This window comes from Pristis pectinata, chromosome 3, assembly GCF_009764475.1.
Source record: "Pristis pectinata isolate sPriPec2 chromosome 3, sPriPec2.1.pri, whole genome shotgun sequence".
Taxonomy (NCBI): Eukaryota; Metazoa; Chordata; class Chondrichthyes; order Rhinopristiformes; family Pristidae; genus Pristis; species Pristis pectinata.
Genome location: NC_067407.1, coordinates 24986444 through 25009062, shown reverse-complemented (window position 1 = coordinate 25009062; position 22619 = coordinate 24986444). Strand labels below are relative to the sequence as shown.

At 41.6% G+C, this 22619-nt stretch overlaps 1 protein-coding gene across 2 annotated transcripts in view; it reads left to right on the top strand.

Annotated features, from left to right (window-relative positions):
• The first annotated feature begins 515 nt into the window (after nt 1–515).
• Nucleotides 516–22619, top strand: part of LOC127568950 (elongation of very long chain fatty acids protein 4-like) — a 43636-nt gene continuing 21532 nt past the window's right edge. Inside the window, exons 1-2 of one of the 2 annotated variants that reach the window (XM_052013224.1) lie at nt 516–769; nt 19070–19156. In XM_052013224.1, the coding sequence (XP_051869184.1) occupies nt 532–769; nt 19070–19156 (325 nt within the window). In that variant the 5' untranslated portion in view covers nt 516–531. Of the gene's footprint in view, nt 770–1347; nt 1456–19069; nt 19157–22619 lie in introns of those variants that run through there. The other variant, XM_052013225.1, reaches the window with a different exon arrangement.

Sequence of the window (22619 nt, the reverse complement as noted above, 5' to 3'; positions counted from 1 at the left end):
ATCCCATTGCCAAAACATTAAATCAAAATTATAGTCTTGCTATATTTCGATATAGTGGTGGGACTCGGTGAGTCTATCCATTCCTGAGACCCACACCGTCAACGTCCTTGGGGCCACCATTGACCAGAAACTCAAGTGAACAAACAATGAAAATACTGTGGCTACAAGAGCAGGTCAGGGGCTGGATATCCTGCATCACCTCCTGACAGAACCATGCCTTTCCACCATCTCCAATTGCCGAAGGAACTAACGTAGAAAATAACTGATCCAACCAGAACTGAACACAATACTCCAAGTGCGGTCTGACCAGAGTTCTATGGAGCTGCAACATCACCTCGTGGCTCTTGAACTCAATACCCCGACTAATGAAGGCCAACACTCCATACTCCTTAACAACCCTATCGACCTGCATGGCAACCTTGAGGGATCTAAGGCAGTTTATAAAATAACGCCACATTTATGAAAAGGCTACTTATTCAAGCATTTCTTTATTTTGTGACTTTTATTTTTGAACACGACGTTTTACCTTGGATGCACTTTGATCGAAGTGAAACGGTTAATTCTCACTCCAAAAGTTCCTCTGAGAGGTCTCAGTTACGGCTGAACTGGATTGGCAGCAGCATCTGTTGCTCTCCGACACATGCGCAGCGCAGAGGAAGCAGATGTCTAGTCCCGTCGGGGTATCGCTGCGTTCCGCTTAGCTCATCGATTGTTTGCTTTCAGGCAACGTACTCTGGTGGGACTCACGGAGCCCTCGGCGGCCGGCAAGGTGAGTGCGGCTAGCTCCGGTAGACCAGATCTCAATAAAGACAAGTTTATCGCTATCAAAGTTGCAACCTCCTTTTGTTCTTCGCCGAGGCGTGGCATCGCCCCGGCCGTCATTGATTGCATCACTTGTTGAATGCTGTGTTGAGGGATCTTTAGGTCAGCTTTAATGCATCTTTTTCGGGCGGTCCGCAAACTCGTGGAGAACATTTTTTTCAAGTTTTCTGTTGAAGCAAGTTTTGATTTGGGGGCATTTAGAATGGCCACTTTCCAAGGGTGGGGTGGAGAAGTGCATTTTCTCAAGATTCTCTTGAAGTTCAACGATACTCGGGTTGATTGTGTGAAATCGGTCTTTGGTCCAAGTAAAGGTTTTTTTGGGGGGACAGGCCTGGCTGTGTTGAGATGGATGCAGGCCTATAGATGGTTAGTTTCCTGTTAGTGGGATGTTAGCTGTGACCGCGCACCAACCAGTACTGCCTTGCCCTGCTCCTACACTGCTCGTTGCGATTAACCCCCCCACCGGGGCATGCTAACACTTAAGGAAGAGAGAACTGTTTCACAAGCAATTAACAACCGTAGTACCTTTATTGTAGTGCAGTTACTGTGCACTATGGGGAAACGAGAAGTGCGGCAAAGACAGATCCCTGCAACGTGCATCTGTGCTGACATTTTAACGTGTCTTCAATTACGGTGAGGTATTGGCATTGTTGTATCGAAGCCTCAGCCTAGATTAAGTTTAAGTCTCTGGTGTGAGCTGTTTGACTGGAGAGAATATTGCCACAGCCGTTGGCAATATCAAGAAGTTGTGTATATTTTTTAACTTTTACTCAGTTTACTCAATTGAAAGTCATAAAGTTGAATAGATGAAGAGACCAGGCCATAAAATATGGACCTTGTTAGTTGAGATTATTTACTAATGTTATATGGAACTTGAACCTTGACAAGGAGATTGGAAGGCCTATTTATGTTTTCGTGTTTATATTCTACACAAGTCTTCACCAGCTCTGAAAGTTTCATGATGCACTGCCCCAGAATCCCTTGATTTCTGCCCTTGACCACCCCTACTCCTACCCCTACCCCTACCCCCACCCCCACCCCTACCCCTTCCTACCCCAACACCACCCCCCACTCCTTTTGCACAGTTTTATTTGTGTCACCTGCTTCAACCACAACATGTGGTGAATTCTACATTTTTATTACTCATTGTAAAAAAAAAGTTCCTCTTAATTTCTTTAATTTTTAGTGCCTGCCTTTTAGGCTGTACAAGTCCTAAGGTTTTGAACAATGCAATTTAAATGCACGTTTTGTTTTTTTTCCCCTCTCTTCAGTCATAGACTATCTTCCCAACTTCCCTTCTTGTGGTTTTGATCATTGTATTTGTTGCTGATATCGGTCAGGAAGAAATCACAGACCCTGCAATTTCAGGCATCTGATCTTGGGCCACTCTTCTGACTACATTAGCCAAGTAGGAACCATCCTTTTCTCTCTATGGTAGAACACAGCTTAGGTTTGGAATGAGGAAGCGCAGCAAAGGTGGGGAGATAGGGAAGGACAAAGGTAAAGAAGATTGGGTATATGACGAGATGACCATGGATATTTAAAGGGTTGAGGTGAGAGTGTAACAGTGGTGGGATGAGATGCTGTGAAAGGGAAGTTGCTTTCTGATCAAAGTAGTTGGGGGATTTGAGTTGACTCAAAAGGTGTAAGGTTAAAGGTCATAATAGAATTGAAAGGAAGGGTAGAGAGATGTAGTTGTCAGTGTTGTAAGCTAATCTGAAGGGAAAGGGAAGAGCAGGTGTGTGAGGTGGAGCGATAGTTGCAGTTGGTGATCCTGTGAAATCTTGATGAGGGAACTGCCTTGGCAGATTTGTCAGGAAGATGGGACAAAATGTTGACTGAGAGTTATGGGATGCATGACGGAGTTTGGATCAGCTGCAAGCTCTTACCCTATCACTGGTTATTTTCTGCTTGATGTGAGGAGGGAACCAGTAAGCAGAAGAAATGTAAGACCTCAAGCTGATGAAGTGATTAATAGAGAAGGTGCAACTTTGAAAAGACAAAGTTTGCTCAGGAAAACATTGAATCACTGAGGAGGGTACTATGTAAATTAAAGCTATTTGTTTCCTTCTATGAGCACACCCGTTCCTTGTCTTACTTCAGTTACTGATCAGTGTAAATATATATATTAATTTAAAAAAATATTAACAGTTTGGTAGTCAAGTACTTACGTAAAATTGATATCTTGCTGGAATTGCTTGTCTAGCCTCGGGCTAGCCTTCTGAAAAAGTAATTTGTGTACTGTCATCATGAGCCCTGTGAATATAGATTTGCGAAAGCAATCTTGATGATAGTTTAATATGTAGAATGTAATTTTCTACAAAGGCATGTTTTCCTGTCTTTCTTGGAGTTTGGAACTTGAATTGATAATTTTTCAAAAATAAATCTTGGGTGAGGAATTGGAAGCAGCATAAAGTAAGCTGGCCTCAAATGTTGTATGGGGACGAAAACATTTGGTATGTCAAAGTCGAGTTTATTGTCATACGCACAAGTAAATATACTGTATGCATTGGTGCAATGAAAAGCTTACTTGCAGCAGCATCACAGGCACATAGTAATATATAGGCAGCATTCACAAGAAAAACATAAATTGTACACAATTTTTACAAGAAAAAAAAACAAAAAAAGCCCCAAAGAAGTCCATTTTAGTGCAAAGTGATCAGAGTGGTCATAGTGTTGCTATACTGTGATGGTGATTTGGGTTTTGTCGGTTGGTTCAAGAACCAAATGGTTGAAGTAGCTGTTCTTGAACCTGGTGGTGTGGGACTTCAGGCTTCTGTACTTCCTGCCCGATGGTAGCTGTGAAAAGATGGCATGCCCCAGATGGTGGGGATCTTTAATGGTGAATGTTGCTGCCTTAAGTCAGCGCCTCCTGTAGATACTACTGATGGTAGGGAGGGATATGCCCGTAATATATTGGGCAGATTCCACTACTCTCTGCAGCTTCTTAAGTTCCTACGCATTCAAATTGCCGTACCAGACCACGATGTAATCAGTCAGATACTTTCAACAGTACATCTGTTGATATTTGTTAGTATGCTCTATGACCAGCTGAACCTCCTTAACTAAGAAAGTAAAGATGCTGGCGTGGTTTCTTTATGATTGCATCTATGTGCTGGGCCCAGGACAGGTCATCCAGGGTAATAGTATTTGCCAATAAAACAATGTAGGGGAAGACTAAAATATTAGTAAGATTTCAGTAAGTTTTGTTTGCAGTTGTTAATATTGACATGCCTTATCTCTATATAATAATGGGATAATGGTGTTTTGAATGGAATCATAAATTATCTAAGTAAATAAATGACATAAGAAAATTAATAGAAGTAGGAGATGGCCATCGAGCCTGCTCTACCATTCAGCAAGATCGTGGTGAATCTTTTTACCTCAAAAACCATTTTCCTACCCTTTTCCACTTATTCTTTGATTCCTTTAATATGGAGGTGGGAAGAGAGGGAAACCAGTGGGAGGAGTATGTGGGTGATGGGCAGATGGAGGGGGTGGGGGAGGGGAAAGGGAGATGGTGATGAGGGCCAGGTGGATCGGGGGAGAGAGCAAAGAGGTAAAGGGGGAGCAGTTACCAGAAGTTGAATGGTTATGCCAGCAGGTTGCAGACTACCCAGGTGGAATATGACGTGCAGTTCCTATAAATTTATGTTTGGCCTCAACTTGGCGGTAGAGGAGGCTGAGGACAGATGCGTCGGTGTGGGAATGGGAAGGAAAATTAAAATGGCTGGTGACTGGGAGATCTGGAGATTCCCATCAGATTCCATCACCTGCACTCTTCCCTCTTCCCATCTGCCCAGAGTTGAAATAGCAACGGAGGCTGGGAGATAATAGGTGAAGGTAACAAAGGGTTGCAGATGATCAAATCTGTTGGGAAAGTAAAGTGGAGCATGGAATCAAATGAGGGAGGTGGGATGGGCAGATGGGAACAGAAGGGCGAGGGGACCTAGTGGAAGGAGTGTGTGGGTGATGGGCAGATGGAGTAAACTCATCTGCATATCACCCATCCTCACCTGAATCCACCTATTGCTTCCCAGCTGTTGCTCCACCCCTTCCCTTCACCTCTTCATACTGGCTATTTGTTGTGTGAAATCGTTCTTTGCTGTCTTAAGGATCAAGGACTCTGAACACGAGCTTTGGAGACCAAAACTAGTTTAATCATAAAGGCAAACACAGGACAGAATGGATGGGAACAGGCACACACTCACTCACGCACAGGATATCACAAACACGAGAGGGGATCGCAACTAGTTTAGGATACACTCACACACAGACTAATACACACAAGCACACAGTAACAATGTACAACTTCAGGATATAACACTTCAATGCCCGTCCCACACTAGCATTGGCCCTTAATGCTCCCTGAGTCTGAGTGAAACGCTCCCTGACCATGTGGTGATGCACTCTTACCAATGATCTCTGCAGCATTGTCTTACTACTCCTAGGGTCGTCAAAAGAGGAAGGGCTAGTGGATGCAGCCCTTTTTATGGTGCTAGGAGGCTGGGTGGAGCCTCACTGTTGTGATTTAAACGAGCCAATGGTGTGTGGGGGGGTGGGGGGTCAAAGACAAAGGTTCCTGCCACAGCCAATGGTCAGACAGGTTCAGAGACAAAGGGTACTGGTCAGGCAAGTTCAGAGTGGTCAAGCAGGTTCAGAGGCAAAAGGTACTCTCACACCTGAGGGGTGGGTGGAGCCGCACCTTGATTGACAGTAGTATCACTTCCGATCAGAAGAGCAATGCTGTCCTCCGGTGAGCGGGGGTCATTGTCATTACTGTCACGTGACGGCCATGTGGATTTCTCACAAAACTATCTCCCTCTATTTTTCAGTCAGTTGAAGGGTCTTGACCCGAAACTTCAACTGTCCATTTCCCTCCACAGAAGTACTTGACCCGCTGAATTCCTCCTGCATCTTGTGTGTTGCTCCAGATTCCAGAATCTGCAGTCTCTTGTGTCTCCACAATACACTTGTACTCTGGTTATTGCCATACATTTTGAGTTCCACAATAATTATATCCACCCTAGTATTTGAATGTCCTTTGTGAAAAAAGTGACCAAACTGCCCATGCTTTGTTTCCATTTTCTATGTCTTTTTAATAACATCCTCAATCTAAGCTCTTACTCTTACTCTTGGTCAACACAGAACTTTTTCCGTGTAAGTTCTTAGTTCGCTCTCAACGTTTTCTACTGATTTCTTTAGCATTTGTTAAGTTGTGTCATTCCTTAAAGCTGTTAAGTCAGGAGTAATACTGATTCTGAGGTGGATTTTGAAATATATTTGTGAATTGAATCATTTTTAGTGCTGTATCTGACGATTGGATTGTCTGTGAATTATTTCATTTCACTGACTTGATTCTGTGCATTAATATACACTTTGACAAAGTGGATGATAGAAATCCTTCTTTCCAATTCCAAAATGATTGTTATAGCTTGTGCATTCGAGTTGTTTTTAGCAGAGAATAAGAGAACACAGATGCCTTGATGTTATGGGTTACTTTTTTTTGTATCTTTTGAAGTATTCATATGTCCTAATGGCTTCTCTGGCTTAAACTGCTACATTGCTGTATGACCAGTTACACTACTAAACGTTAAGTGTGGCAAAAAATTATATGGTGCCTCTTTTTGGGTGAATGGTGGTTGAAGGGAATATAATTCTCATTCAGAATGATGGTGCCCAAGCATGAGCAAATTTTGCCTTTTTGCAATTGACAATAAGATTTACCATCCATCAAGCATGTTAGTGATTTGCGGTGGGAATTGAACCTGGGTCGCTGGCGCTCTAATAGCGTTATGCTAATCACTACACTACCGTGCTAACTGATAAGGCAATTGGTGCTGATGAGATGGTGGTTTACAATGTTATTTTGAAAGCTATTTGAACAAGTTACTGTGACCTGCTTATCGCACATGAAAGAGCACATTTTGATTCAACCTTTCCCATTGTGCCAGAAGTAATACTGTACATAGCAGGAATGGTGAAATGTTGATTCCTAAGCTTGTTCCCTTGCTTGATGGCCAAATGTATGATAATATTTCTGTTTAAAATAATGTAACCTAGGTAAATGAAGGCAAGATCATCCCTTTCTTCCTCACTGCCTGATTTAATTAAATCCCAATTTGTTAAATTGGTTTACAGTTTTACACTTGATAATATATACAGCTAATAATGAATTAATTTGGGGTTCTGCTTTGGAAGACAGCTTAAGATCACATGTAAGGAGATATGGCATAATGCAAATACTATATGCTGAAACTTTTTACAACATGAGTAGCGTTTTGTATGACACACTTAAACTGGTGCACAAATATCACATCTGTATAGGTTTCCTTGGCCTCTTGAACCTGTGTGGTTTCCATTTTCCCACTAACTTTTTCTAAGTTCTGATGTCAGGCCAGTTGACTGCCTCATTCCAACCTTTGTGTGTCATTTCTTTTATATCTGCTAACAAAGGCCGTGATTTATATAACTGTCTGTTTCCTTCATCTGTTTTGTGAACAGGAGCTTACACTAATATATTTATAATGATGTTTGTCCCTTTTTCCAGAGCCAAGTTTGAGGAATGAGAATGATTATTGTAGAAAATGGCTTGAATATATTGCCAAGAATATTTAATTTAGGTTGAATTGTTGAGTAATACTCATTGTTTGCTCTGATGGGCATGAAGCTTACCAGATTTATAATATTTACAGAAACTCCAATGCACAAGACCCCAATGCCCTATGTTAATAGTTAGATTTGTTTTGTCTGTTGGACTCTGCAAATAAAATGAACATTGACTATCAATTGCCTCACAGGTGGAAAGAGCAGTTAAGAAGGCCAATGGGATGTTGGCTTTCATAAGTCGCGGGATTGAGTTTAAGAGCCGCGAGGTGATGATGCAACTTTACAAAACCCTAGTTAGGCCACACTTAGAGTACTGTGTTCAGTTCTGGTCACCTCATTATAGGAAGGATGTGGAGGCATTGGAGAGGGTGCAGAGGAGATTTACCAGGATGCTGCCTGGATTGGAGAGTATTGAATATGAGGAGAGGCTTAAGGTGCTAGGGCTTTATTCACTGGAAAGGAGGAGGATGAGAGGAGACATGATAGAGGTATATAAAATATTGAGAGGAATAGATAGAGTAGACAGTCAGCGCCTCCTTCCCAGGGCACCAATGCTCAAAACGAGAGGTCATGGCTTTAAGGTTATGGGTGGGAGGTTCAAGAGAGAGATCAGAGGGAGGTTTTTCACCCAGAGAGTGGTTGGTGCATGGAATGCACTGCCTGGGGTGGTGGTGGAGGCAGATACATTGAACAGGTTTAAGAGCTTGTTGGATAGGCATATGGAGGAATGTGAGATAGAGGGATATGGGGGAGGAAGGGGTTAGGTAGTGTGAGGGTGGTCTGATGGACGGCACAACATGGTGGGCTGAAGGGCCTGTTTTGTGCTGTATGGTTCTATGGTTCTATCTTGATCTAATTCTGGTCGGCATACATGCAATGCAGTGATGCCACTATTTTTTTCTTGCAGCATCAATTTCACGTTAATGTTTTGATCTTTAACTTTTTTTAACATTGTTAAATTTAATTTGCTTTATGTTTATTCTCCTAGCTTACTTTATTCTTCATTTCCTAGTTGTGTTCACTGCTGCAGTCTGAGGTTCCCACCTGCTTCAAAAGGGCAGCAGTCATTCCAGTGCCCAAGAAAAGCAGGGTGAACTGCCTCAATGCTATCTCCCTATAGCACTTGTATCTACTGTGATGAAGTGCTTTGAGAGGTTGGTTATGAATGAATTGCCTGAGCAGGGACCTGGACCCACCTGTTTTGATGAAGGGTCTCAGCCCGAAACATTGACTTTGCATTTCCCTCCATAGGTGCTGCCTGACCTGCTGAGTTCTCACAGCAAGGACTTAGACCTGCTGCGATTTGCCTACCGCCACAACAGGTCTACAGCAGCCACCGCAAGACATGCGTCAGCCAACTGTTTATCGATTACAGCTTGGTGTTCAACACCATTATTCCCTCAGTACTAATAACCAAGCTTAAAAACCTGGGCCTCTCTACCTCCCTCTGCACCTGGATCTTCAACTTCCTTATAGGGAGACCACAGTCAGTGCGGATCGGTAATAACATCTCCTCCTCGCTGACAATCAACACAGGTGCACCTCAAGGACATGTGCCTAGCCCACTGCTCTACTCTCTCTACATTCATGACTGTGTGGCTAGGCACAGCTCAAACAAGATCTATAAATTCGCTGATGACACCGCTGTTGTTGGTAGGAACTCAGATGGCATTGAGAAGGCTATAGGAGTGAGATAGATCGTCTGGTTGAGTGGTGTTACAACAACAACCTCAGCAAGACCAAAGAACTGATTGTGGACTTGAGGAAGGGGAAGTTGGGAGGACACACTCCAGTCCTCATTGAGGGGTCAGCAGTGGAAAGGGTGAGCAGGTTGTAGTTCCTGGGGATCAACATCTCAGAGGATCTATCCTGGACCCAACACATTGATGCAATAATGAAGAAGGCACGCCAGTGGTTCTACTTCATTAGGAGTTTGAGGAGATTTGGTAGATCACCAAAGACTTACAAATTTCTACAGATGTATGGTGGAGAGCATCCTGACTGGTTGCATCACAGCCTGGTATGGAGGCTCCAATGCACATGATTGCAAGAGGCTGCAGAGGGTTGTAGACTCAGCCAGCTCCATAACGGGCACAACCCTCCCCACCATCGAGGACATCTTCCAGAGGTAGTTGCCTCAAAAAGGTGGCATCTATCATTAAGGACCTTTACCATCTGGGACATGCCCTCTTCTCATTACTACCATCAGGGAGGAGGTACAGAAGCCTGAAGACCCACACTCAGCAATTCAGGAACAGTTTCTTCCCCTCTGCCATCAGACTTTTGAATGGTCCATGAACCCATGAACACTACCTCTTTTTTTTGCACTATTTATTTATTTTTGTAATTTATAGATTTTTGTCTTTGTACTGTACTGCTGCAAAACAACAAATTTCACATCACGTGTCAGTGATAATATATCTGATTCTGATTCCTGTTTGAGGAGATGGGCAGACTACCTCCCTTTGGTTCTCTACCTGTTCCTGTCTGGTGAAATACATTTAAAGGTACTTGAGTGTGCTTGTATTTGTTCTTGCCACCCTTGTGGGTACATCCTTGTGGCTGAAACAAATGTTTTCTCTGATTTCAATCCCAAAATAAAAGTTTCATGACATTTTCAGCACAGAAACTGTTCAACCTAACTGCTCCGCACCTGAGTTTCTACTTCATACAGAGTTCCTTTCTCCCTACAGCAATTAATTTTATCAGTATATCTATATATTTCACCATTTCTGTCCCCATCATCATTAGTGTATGCTTGTAGAGCTTGGAAGGTTTGGTGGATGGTATTTCCATGGAAGAAACTTGCACAGGATTTCATTTAATGCAGGGATTCTGGTCCATGAGCAGCAACCACATAATCTTGGCAAGGAAGAGATTTAGAGGCCAGTGCCAGAGCAAGTTCTGAGACAACTTGTAACGGCGTTCGCTTTCACAGCCATTGAATCTAAAGATGCCTTTTTGCCAGATCCATTTTGAGCACTTGGTCTTCACCAGAGCTTGTCTGCAGACCCATTTTGAGGTTCTGGATGGATTTGGCTATTGTTGTGGAGCGGGGTGGGGAGGGAGATCCCCGAACTAAGCCGCTTTCCCCAGAGCCAATGAGTTTCCTGCAGTAACTCTGCTGGACTTTATGTTGGATGCCAGATTCTGATCTCCCAAGAGAACTCTTCAACTCACACTCAGAGGATCCTGTGGTAGTTAGAAGATGTGCTTCTGGACAGGTTGAGAGCATATCTCAAGCTGGCAGTAGTAAGTCATCAGTCAGCCTTGAAGATTTCATATCCTCCAACAGGCAGTGGCGCACTTAAGGAGAAACACTTGGCTCTCAAAGCTGAAAAGTGATTGAGAAGGAAGAAAAAGGAAAGAATCTCAGGCAGGTGACTGTGAGGAAATGTCTACCTTCTGCAGGTGGATTTGTGGTTCAAGGATTGGATTCCTGACTCTTTCCAAACCTGTGTGTAAATCTGGTAGCGACCATCCTCGAGTCGAGGGGGTGCTGCAGATTACTACTTGCCTTGCGTCATGAGTGCATCTATGCTGAAACAAAGTCAGGTAACACTGGCTAGAGGTACTCAATGGACAAGGCTTGAACTGTGAAGAGAGAAACAGAGTTTAAGCTGCAAGTCGATGATCTTGCAATGAAGAGTCATTAACCTGAAGCAGGCATCCACAGATGCTTTCTACTCTATATACTTTAGGCATTTCATGTTTTATTTCAGATGTCCAGCATCTGGAGTATTAAATATTTTAATTTATTGTGAAGATCAATTTCTCCAAAATTCATTTGAATGTCATGATCCATGTTTTGCTTCTTTATTGCTTTTATTATGTTGGCAGCTGGAATAGAAGGCCAGAAGGAGCATTGTCTAAACTTGCTTCTGATACTTTTATTTTAGCATGCTTATTTTTTTAAAAAACAGTTGGGATTGGGTCTTGGAAAGTGATAAGTAAATATCATGGCCAAGTAGAATTGGAGAAGTGTTTTCATTTTGCTTTACAGTGCCTTTCATAATCCTGAAATGCCATTCTCGGTGTAATATAGGAAATACAGCATCTGTAAACAGAATGATCTCATAACCAGTAGTGTGACAATGATAGGATGATCTGCTTTTGCTATGCTGGTAAAGAGGCATAAATTTTGGCACAGGCAACTTGCTGTTCTGTGAATAGTGCTTCAGCCCATCTTGGTCTGATTGAGTCCTAACATGATGGTCAAATGGCTACATTCAAGTATAAAAGTAATCTAGTTTTAAAATGCTGTTAATATCAAATGGGAATGTGCTTTAGCACAAATATTCTTTCTCATATATCCCAAAAGGTGAATCACTGCACACTAACAGATGAAAAACTCTTTAACTTTGCAGACATGTGTACAAAAGTAAACCTCAGTAGCCGTTGAAGTTTCTTTTTGCCAACAATACCTTCAGTGTTCATTGTTATCAGGGTGGCTCATTTAGTAGCACTCTTGCCACTTAAGTCAAGGTTGTGGGTTCAAGTGCTAATCCAGCAGACACCTAGGCTGGCAATGCTGAGGAGTATTATGCTTTTGAAAATGCCTTCCTTCCTTTGAAATGTGAAACAGAGGCCAGGTCTTCCCTTTCAGGTGACTTAAACATTCCATGGCATTATTTCAAGGAAGAGTAGTGAAGCTTTCTCAGGTGTCCAGGCTAATATTTACCCTCGATGAAGATGGCCAAAGTACTGTTATTCAGTCATTACCAAAGTGCTATCTGTTGGATTTTGCTGCATGCAACCAATCCCCAAATTACAATGTTCAGCACGTCAGGAGGACTGAAGATGCTGAAAACCCATGGGACCTCCTGAGATTGCAAAAGATGCTACATTAATATAAGTCTGTCTGTCTTTCTTATGGCACACAATGGCGAGGGGAATCAGTAACGCTGTAACAGGTTCTTGCAATAGCTTCACACACTGGAAGCTGTTGATAAATACTCAGATCAATAGATTTAGGATCGCAGAACTTATCTCTGGATGACACCTTGTTTTTTCTTTTGCATTCATGGCAGGAGCTGCCCATTGACCAACATTACTGATTTCCTATTATTTCATGTATTGAGCACCAAGATACAGGCCTACCATGAATGCAGGCTCAACTCCATGATGCTTGATGAGATTTGTACCACCCTGAGCAGGCAAGAAGGACCAGACTCTTTTACACATTATTGTTCTAATTGTCACGTGGGAGGACAAAGTTTCTAATATTAAAGTATTTGATGTTAAATGTTCTAGACCTAATACCAGGTTGATTATCAAACATTTAGATGGATTGACTTTCCATGTTAGATGGAAAATGGAAGCTTCCCAAAGAATCCTTTATTCTAGAGCTTGCCAAACTGACATCCTCCGTTCAAATGAAGATTGCAGGAGAGGCTTGAAGTAATAAAGGACTGTTCTGGATCTGGGAGCCATATTAGTGAGATGGAAGATACAAGACAACAAAGAGGAAAGTTTGTCAAGCTTCAAGAGTTATTATTGTGCAGGCCACTGTACCTGGTCCTGTGATTTATGTCTGCTCAACTTGTGGCGAGTGTTGTTCATTTGACCTTTTGGGCAGCTCTCAGAACAAAGTGCAATGACACACTTGCATTTTGCTGCATGAAATCAGGTGACTTAATTGTTTGTAGGCAAGAGGTGGAGTTAAATTAGTGTGAGTGCCAGTATTTTGTGTTGAGAATTAATTTTATATTGAGAGGTTGGAAACAATCTTTTGTCCCCCCCATGGACAATAGTAAAGGTTGTAGTGGCTTTTTCTATGTACAGACAAAAGTTCATTTCCATATCTGTAGGAATAATGCAGGCTAAGTAGTAGGCTGTCTAGAAGGTTAAGGCACAATGGGATCCAAGGTGACCTGCCTGATTGGATCCAGAATTGGCTTGGTAATAGGTGGCACATGTAGTGGTGGAAGGATGCTTGTCTGATTGGAAGTCAGTGACCAGTGGTGTACTGCAAGGATCGGTGCTGGGACCCTTGTTGTTTGTGATGTATATTAATGGATACAAATATAGGAGAAGTGATCATTAAGTTTGCAGATGAAATGAAACTTGACGTTGTGGACATCAAATTAGGTTGTCAGGGGCTACAGCAGGAGATAGATTAGGTGGAAAGTTGGACGGAGTTTAGTTCTGACAAGTGCGAGATAATACAATTTGAGAAGTCCAATAGGGGTAGGATATACCCTGTAAATGGTAGGGTGCTATGGAGTGTTGATGAACATAAGTCGTTTGGGGTTCACATCCATAGTTCCCTCAAATTGGCAACACAGGTGGAGAGATGGTGGTGAAGAAGGAATATGGCATGCTTGCCTTACAGGTTGGGCACAGAATATAGAAGCTGAGAGGTTATGTTGCAACTTTACACAGCACTGGTTAGGCTACACTAGAAGTATTGTGTGCAGTGCTGGAAGGATGTAGTTGTACTGGAGAGAGTGCTGAGGAGATTCACAAGGATGTTGCCTTGGTTGGACAACTTTAGTTATTAAGAGAGAATGAATAGGCTGGGCTTGTTTTCCCTGTAGTGAAGGAAGCTGAGGGGTGACCTGACACAGGTATATAATAAGAAATTTGAGGGGAAAGCTTTTTTTGCACAGAGTAGTTGATATCTGGAACTTGCTGCTATAGGAGGTGATGGAATCAGATCCAATCTTAAACTTTCAATGTTTAAGAGACATTTAGACAGGCACTTGATGAGGTAAGGCATTGAAGGATACAGACCTAATGTGGACAAATGGGGTTAGTGTGGATGGGCTAAAAAAGTTGGCATGAATGTGGTGGTCTGAGCGGCCCATCTCTCTGCTGTATGACTCTGACTGTCTGGTTTAATAAATTTTTTTTTGGTCTAGGGTGTGGTCGTTCTGCCTTCGAAGGAGCTTAGATGCTGATGCATGCTATGTTCTGTGGGTTTTGTGGTATGCATTCTCTGTTCAACCCTTGGTGTGTATTATCTACACCATAGAATATTTTAAAAACATGTTTAACTTGACCTCATGACTTCTCAGCCTTGACTTCAAAAGTTTTTATGGGTTTAACATCTTGTCAGTGGTGTACAGCTCTGTACCTTGCCTGATGGTTTTGCATTATTTCTGTAATAGGTGGTCAATGCTATTGATCACTTTAAATTAGAGAGGCACCTCTACGTTACTGGTAGAATGAAAGTTACTTTCTTTAATTTGCTTCTTTATTTCTTTTAGCACAATTGAGTGATCCTTCTGTAAATCTCCATTCCTTGAAATCCACCTCCCACACTGAGATTACATAATGTGCAAAAGCATTCTCTACCACCTCCCACTTATTTCATCTTTAGTTCTCCATACAAATAAAGCTGATTGTACGTATTTTTAAAAATCTGTTGTTAATATAATAAAATAATTTAAGGCTGGATAAATCCATTCTTGTGTGGTATACAGCATTGTGCATGTTGGGCCTTTTATTCTGAATGAAGGTGAAAGGGGATTGTCTTCCTAATTAGTTGCTGTACCTATCTAACTTTCTGTGTTTCACATACAAGAACACCCAGATCACTCTCCACTGCAGAATTCTGCAGTCTCTCACCATTTAAACAATATTCTGCTTCTCTGTTTTTCCCATCAAAGTGAATACCTCCCGCTTCCCTTCATTATGCTTTATCTGCCAATTTTTGCCCACTCAAAACCTTTCCATATTCCTTTGCAGTCTTGGCATCCTGTACACAACTTTCCTTCCCACTTCTCTTTGTATTGTCAGCAAATTTGGCTATAATACTTACGGTGCTTTCATCTAAGGCATTTAATATATATATATAATAATTGAGATTCCATCGCTGCTCCCTGTGGCATCCCACCAGTACAACTTGCCATGTTGAAAATAATCCATTTGTTCTGATTCTGTTTCCTGTTAATTAGCCAAGTTGCTATCCATATACTACACCTAATTTCATGAATTGTTATATATTGTAGTAACCTATTACGTAGCTCCTCATTGCTTGCCTTCTGTAAATCCAAATGCAAGACATCTGGTTCCATTTTAGCCACCCGACTCATTACATCCTCAAAGTGCTCTAGTAAATTTGTCAAGTGTGATTTCCCTTTTATACAAACATGTTGACAGTGCTTGATTGTGTTAAGATTTTCTAAATTTACCTTAATGGATTCTAGCAATTTCTCAATGATGTTTTGAGTTAACTGGCCAGCTTTCTTTTTCATTACTTTATTGAATAGTAGCATTACATTTGCATTTTTTCTTATTCACTGTGACATTCACAGAATTTAGGAAACTTTGGAAAAATCACAAGTAATTCAGCCAATTCCTGCAGCTAAGTGGGTCCAGGGGACCAGTCAGCCTTCAGTCTCATTAGTTTGCCCAGTATCTTTTCTCTAGTGATTGCTGTAAATTCTTTTCCTTTTGTCTGCAGATTTTCTAATATTATTTGGATGTGTTTTGTGTCTTCTGCTGTGAAGACACATGCAAAATACATGTTCAAGTTTTGCCATTTCCTATTTTCACACTATTACAATCCTCTAAACAACAAACACTTAACGTAGAAGCTATTACTGGCTGTTCTTACATTTGTTGCTAGTTTACTATTACCATCTATTTTCTCTTTTTGTTGTTTTGATCTAATTTTTTTTCAATCTATTGGCCTACAACTAACCTTCACAATGTTATATGCGCAATTTGATGTTGTTCTTAACTTCCCTAGTCAGCCACAGATGGATCATACTTGGTCTTTATTTCTGCTTGAAAAATATTTTTATTATGAATTTATGAATTACCTTCTTAAATGTCTGCCACTCCTCATCAGTGTTTTGCTTTGCAATCTATCTTCCCAGTCTTCTTAACCTGCATGGCCTTTATTTAAGTTTTTAAGACAGTAGCTTCAGAATTGTGTTTCTCACCCTTAAACTGAATATGAAACTGTATCATGTTAAGATTGCTCTTCCCCAGAGGATAGTTTGCTGTCAGATCATTAACTAATCCTGTCTCACTGGACGTGACCAGATCTGAAATAAGCTCTTTCCTGGTTGGTTGCATAGTGCATTATGCTAAAGATACACCTCCAATACAATCCAAGCTCGCCCTCATATTCTTCTTTTGCCAATTTGTCCAATCAATAAAGTTGACCATGTTTAATACAATAATTTTTTGGCAAGCATGCATTATTTTATGATTTGTACCCCTATCCTACTGTAGGTATTGCCAAGGGATCTATGGGCTACCCCTGCTTTTCTCGTTACTAATTCGTATCTTGACCCAAACTGATTCTGCATCTTCTGAGTCGAGATTATTTCTCACTACTGCACTGCTCTCATTCTTTCTTAACCAAGCTGACCCACCTTTTCCTTTCTGCTTATTCTTTTGAAATGTCAAGCAGCCAGAATATTTAGCTTCCAGCCTTGATCACCTTGTCTCTGTAAAGCTATTAAATTAAACTCATTTATTTGTGTATTTTCCTTTTATTATTCTAATTATGCCTCAAGATCTCATTACAATTTTCTCCAACACAATGCAATGCAAGCTATAGTGATTTGTGATCCTAAGACATGCCCAGTCTAAAAGAATTGCATAATGTCCAATGAAAGTACTATTGTCAAGGCTGCTTTTATGAGCCTGGTACTTGAAGGAGCTAAATTTGTGGAATTAACCATTGTGGACCCTCTTTGTTAGATACCAATTGATTTTGATTCTGGTGGTTGAATTAGCCATTATGTGTAACAAAAATGTTTTGTACCACTGTGTTGCAGTCATGCAAGTTAAGAAGGGACTGTCTCATTGAGAGTGTATCAAGGTTTAATGTAAGCATTAGTGGGCTGTTTTAAGTAGTTTCCATGCAAGTTAATGCATTTGATGTAATAAACTAATCTACAAAATGATTCTGTGATCAAATGTATTTAACTAACGTGATTCCTATTGTAGTTAATCAAAATATGTCTTCAGTTCATGAGTGCAAGTTAATGAAAAGCAAGTCAAAAACTTGGAAAAAGACAGAGGAGGTTTGGTTTTGTTTTTTCTGTTGGTGCCAGAATTATTTCAAGCAGTTCATGGATGGGTTATTGCTACAGGATGGAAGTGGAAAATGGGAGAATTGTGACACAATTAAAATTTGAGTCCTGAAGAAGGGTCCTGACCGGAAACGTTGACCGCCTGCTTTTCTCCATGGATGCTGCCTGGCCTGCTGAGTTCCTCCAGCATCATAGTGTTTTTCATCTAGATTCTAGCATCTGCAGTCCTTTTGTTTATCAAATTATTGAAAACACCAGCAAGATGTAGGGGGACATCAGTAAACCCTGTATGGTGGGCAAGTAATTGGGAATTGAAATTCAGTATGGGTAAATGTAAGGTAGTGCATTTTGGTAGGAAGAATTACTACTTGAAAGGCCAAGTTTCTGTGAGGTGGAATAACTAAAGGATCTCAGAGTGCAAATATATAATCGACTATAAATTGCACCACTGCTAGATGAAAGCAAGGCAAACAGGGTATATTTCTAGAGAGACTGATTTGAAAAGTAGGACAGTTATTCGCAATCTGTATTGAACCTTGGTTATATAATTGATCCTTTCCCTTCACATATGCTGCCTGACTCACTGAGTTCCTCCCAGCAGTTTTTTTTTTGCTCCAGATTCCAGTATCTGCAGTTTCTTGTGTCTTTGGCTTTATGTAGTATGTCGTGAGGCCCTGAGAGAATGCAGAGAAGATTTACAAGGATGATACCAGTGATGCAAGAGTATGTCCATCAGGAAAGGCTGAACAGACTAGGTTTCTCATCCTGAGAAAAGGCAGCTGAGTGACCTAACAGCGATCTTTACAGTGATTAAAGGTTTTCATTAGTGTGAATTCAGAAATGGCATTTCCACTTCGGGTGGGGGGTGGTAGAGACCATCGATATAAGATGGTCACAAGAAATCCAATAGAGAATTCAGAAGAAACCTCTGTACCCAAAGAATGGTTTGGATGTGGAACTCGTTAATGTGAGGAGTCTTTGAGGTGAATAGAATAGATGCATTTAGTGAGTAAATGGATAAACAGATTGCACTGAAGGGAATGGAGGGTTATGCTGGAGAGATTGGCTTGAGGAAAATTGGGAGGCGGCGTGAGTGAAGTTTAAGTGCCAGTGTGGACATGCTGAAATGGCCTGTTTCAATGTGATTCTTACATAAAGGATGCTTTTATTCATCCCCGGTTGAAAACAATTGTGCCAGACTTGTGTGCGCTAGAGGGTAACTTGGTTTCATTTTGTATCTCCTGAGCAACATAACATTCTTCAGTCTCTGAAAATGTTCAACTGATCATAAAGTCTCCGAGCAATCTTAAAGCTTCACAATATCCAGACATTTTGTTTTTAATCAGGTGCTGTGGGTGATAGCTGCTCCACCAGAGCGTGTTGGGCCTTAAACATGCTGCTCCAAAATACAAAGACACATGATTTTCTCATTTTTCTAACTATGTCATTTTGTCTATTCAATATCCTAATAAAAAGGGAATATAAGAAGGCTTGTGCAGTTCCTAATGGCCAATCTTAGAACGTTTATAATGTTTCATTTTTATTGACTTCTGCAGGCAATTGTTACAAAATAAAAGATGAAAACAGTCCAATGTTTGACTCTTAAGCTACATTCAGTGTCATGTCGTAATGTCTTTCAGAACGTTTGATTAAGACATTTGTGATCTCCATGGCTTCCACCTGGGAGAAGATAAGAGATTTTTATGACTGGGCTGTAGAAAATGGAGGTAAGTAAAACAGCACGGCAATGTGACTGCGAGAACCTAATTTGTTTCAATTTTTAACAAGCGCAGGGTGGTGTGGTTTACAGAACAAAAATTCAAGGATAAAAATGGGCTGTTGATTTTGTCGTTTGTAACTTTTTTTTTGGCATCAGCAATTGCTCCAGCCTCTTGGTGGATGGCTCTGGGTTATTTTTGCTCCAAGGAGTGGTTGAGAAGAAAGGTCATTGATATTCTCAAGGGAAAATTGCTGAAATATTTGAAACAGGACCCTGGAGAGAGAGAGAGAGTGGAAGGACAGTAGAATTAGTTTGGATTCCTCTTGCAGATAGTTACCCTGTTTGCAGAAAGGTTCAATGACTTGTTACTACCTTGAAATTCTCAATGGTTTGGTCTCATGTATAAAACAACTGTAGGCCTTCAATCATTTTGGTTTTAACACACATGTAAGTAAATTTTTGTTATTTTAGTTCTTGAAATCGGGGTGGAAGGGGGCTGAGGTTGTAGATTAGTCACAATAGTCCATGTCCTTGCACATAGTGCATCCTGGTCCATACCCAAGAAACTGAGTAGCACTCGTGCCAAAAGGCATTCCAATTTAGTCTTCCATTCCTTGTACTGCAATGTAAGGGTGCTAAGCATTTATCTTGATTCTACTTGGTGTCTTTAGGAAATAGCAAATACAATCATAGAAATGTAGAGCACAGTAGTGGGTCTTTATGACCCATCTTATCCATGCTGACTGTGATGCCTATCTCTACTAATCCCACTTGCCCGCATCAGGTCCATATCCCTCTACTTTTCTATCCAAGTACCTGTCCAAATGCCTTTTAAACATTGTAATAGTGTCTGCCTCTACTGCCTCCTCTAACAGTTCGTTCTAAATATTCATCGCCCTCTGTGTGGCGGGAGAAACTTACCCCTCAGATCACATTCAAGTTTCTCTCCTCTCACCTTAAACCTATATTCTCCAGTTCTAGACTGGCCTGCCCCAGGAAAAATATTTTAATGATCTATCTATGCTCCTCATAATCTTGAAAACCTCTGTAAGGTCACTGCCACTTTTTAGTGAGAATAATCCCAGCCTATTCAATCCCTCCATATAAATATAACCCTCCATTCCAGCAACATCCTGGTGAATCTCTTCTGCATTCTATTGCTACCATATCCTTGCAGTAGCATATTTCTAGCTCTTCCATCATGATACAGACATGCTCCAGAATATCAGCATTCGCATTCCTTAACCTTCCAGCCTCCTAGCCCTTCTCCCTGGTGAATGCCAATGAGAAGTATTCATTTAAGATCTTACTCTAACCCCTGCCTCCAAGCATAGATTAACCTTCTGGTCCCTGAGCAGACTTATTCCTTCCTTAACTGGCCTCTTGCTTCTAATATACTTTAAAGGTTTTGCAATTCTCCTTGATCCAACTTGCCAAGGTCATTTCATGACCCCTTTTTTGCCCTCCTAATTTCTTAAGCTTTCTTCTATGTCCCCTATCAACCTGAAGTGACTAATTTGACTCAATTTCCAATACCTGACATACTTCCTTCTTCTCCCTGATCAAACCATCGATGCCTTTCATTAACTGGGGTTCCCTAAAATACCACCTTAGCCACTTACCCTCATACGTGCTGACTCTCGACTCTTACTATCTTGCTTCTAAATACCCCGCCCCCATCAGATGTTGTTTTCCCTCCTAGCAGCTGCTCCCGATCTACCTCACCCCAGTCCATCTTCCCCCAGTTTGGAACCCTAAGTTGACCAACATGACTACCTTGAAGCTTATGAAACTATTATCGCTGTTGCCAAAGGGTTCATCCACAGGCACAATCACTTGCCTGTCCTCATTCCCTAAAATAAGATCAACTACAGTCCACTCACTAGTAGGACTCTCTACATATTGTTTCAGAAAACCCTCTTGAATTCATTTTATAAATTCCTCCCCATATACGTTCCTTGCACTAAGGCAATCCCAGTCAATACTGGGAAAGTTTAAAATCCCCTACTAGTACAAACCTATTGCTTTTACACCCTTCTGCAATCTACCAAATAACCGCTCTTCCAATTCCCACTGACAATTGAGAGGCCTATAGTGTAACTCCATCAAAATGACTGCCCCTTTCCAAGTTCTATCCATATAGCTTCATTGGCTGATCCCTCTAGGATATCCTACCTCAGTACTGCTGTAATGCTTTCCCTGATCAGCAGTGCAACACCCTCCTCCTCTTTTGTAACCCTCTCTGTCAAACCTGAAACTTCTCTACCCCAAAGTATTGAGCAGCCAATCCTGCCCTTCCCTCAACATGTCTGTCATTGTAACAATATCATAATCCCATGTACTGATCTACACTCTCAGCTGATCTCTCTTGATTGTGAAGCTCCTTGCATTAAAGTAAATGTAGCTAAGCCCTCTCAAATTTCCCTTCTTGTCTCTGCCTATTCTTTCCACTAGACTTGCCTACTTTCGACATAGTGCAGCAGGTAGAGAGTCTGACTTGTCGTTCTGGGTCCTACCCCCTGCCTCACTACTTTAAACCCTCTTGCAGGACTAGCAAACCTCCCCGCAAAGATTTTAGGTCCCCCTCCAGTTCAGATGCAACCCATCCTTACCGTACAGGTAACCCCTGCCACAAAAGAGATTCCAATTATTGAAAAAACTGAAGCCCTCCTTCCTGCATTAACTCTTTATCCATGCATTCATCTGCCCTATCTTCCTATTTCTGTACTCACCAACACATGGCACTGGGAGTAATCCTAAGACTAGAACCCTAGAGGTTCTGCTTTTCAACTTTCCACTTAACTCCCTAAATTTCCTTTGTAGGACTCCACCTCACTTACCCATGTCATCAGTACCAATATGGATTATGGCTGCTGACTGCTCACCCTTCCCTTTCAGAATGTTCTGTACCTGCTCCAAGACTTCTTTGACCCTAGCACCGGGGAGGCAACTATCTTGAAGTCTCTCTCTCTCGGCCAGAAATGCCTGATTTACCGAGTTCCCTATCACAACTGCTCATCTAAACTTTGTCCTTGCCTGCTGTACAACAGAGCCAATTGTAATGGCACTGACTTGGCTGCTGCTCAGCATTTCCTCCCCCACCCCCCCACCCCCCCAAAAATATTATCTGAAATGGTCTACCTGTGTTAGAGAGGGGAGTAGGCACATTGGACTCCTGCAACTCCTGCATTGCCTGACTGCCTTTCCTGGCAATCAGCCATCTGCTCTTTGCCTGAACCTGTGTGTGGCCACCTCCTTGGAGCTCCTATCTATGACACCACCTGCCTCCTGTATGCTCCTCAGTGAACTGCCACTCCAACCAATCCATGCGGTCTGAGAGGAGCTGCAGCTGGACATACTTCCTGCAAACTTCGTTGTCCTCCCACATTTCACAGAAGGAGCATACTACTCCACTAGCTACCATTTCTACTCCTCAAATTACTACTGATTTTAAAAGAAGAGGCAAGACC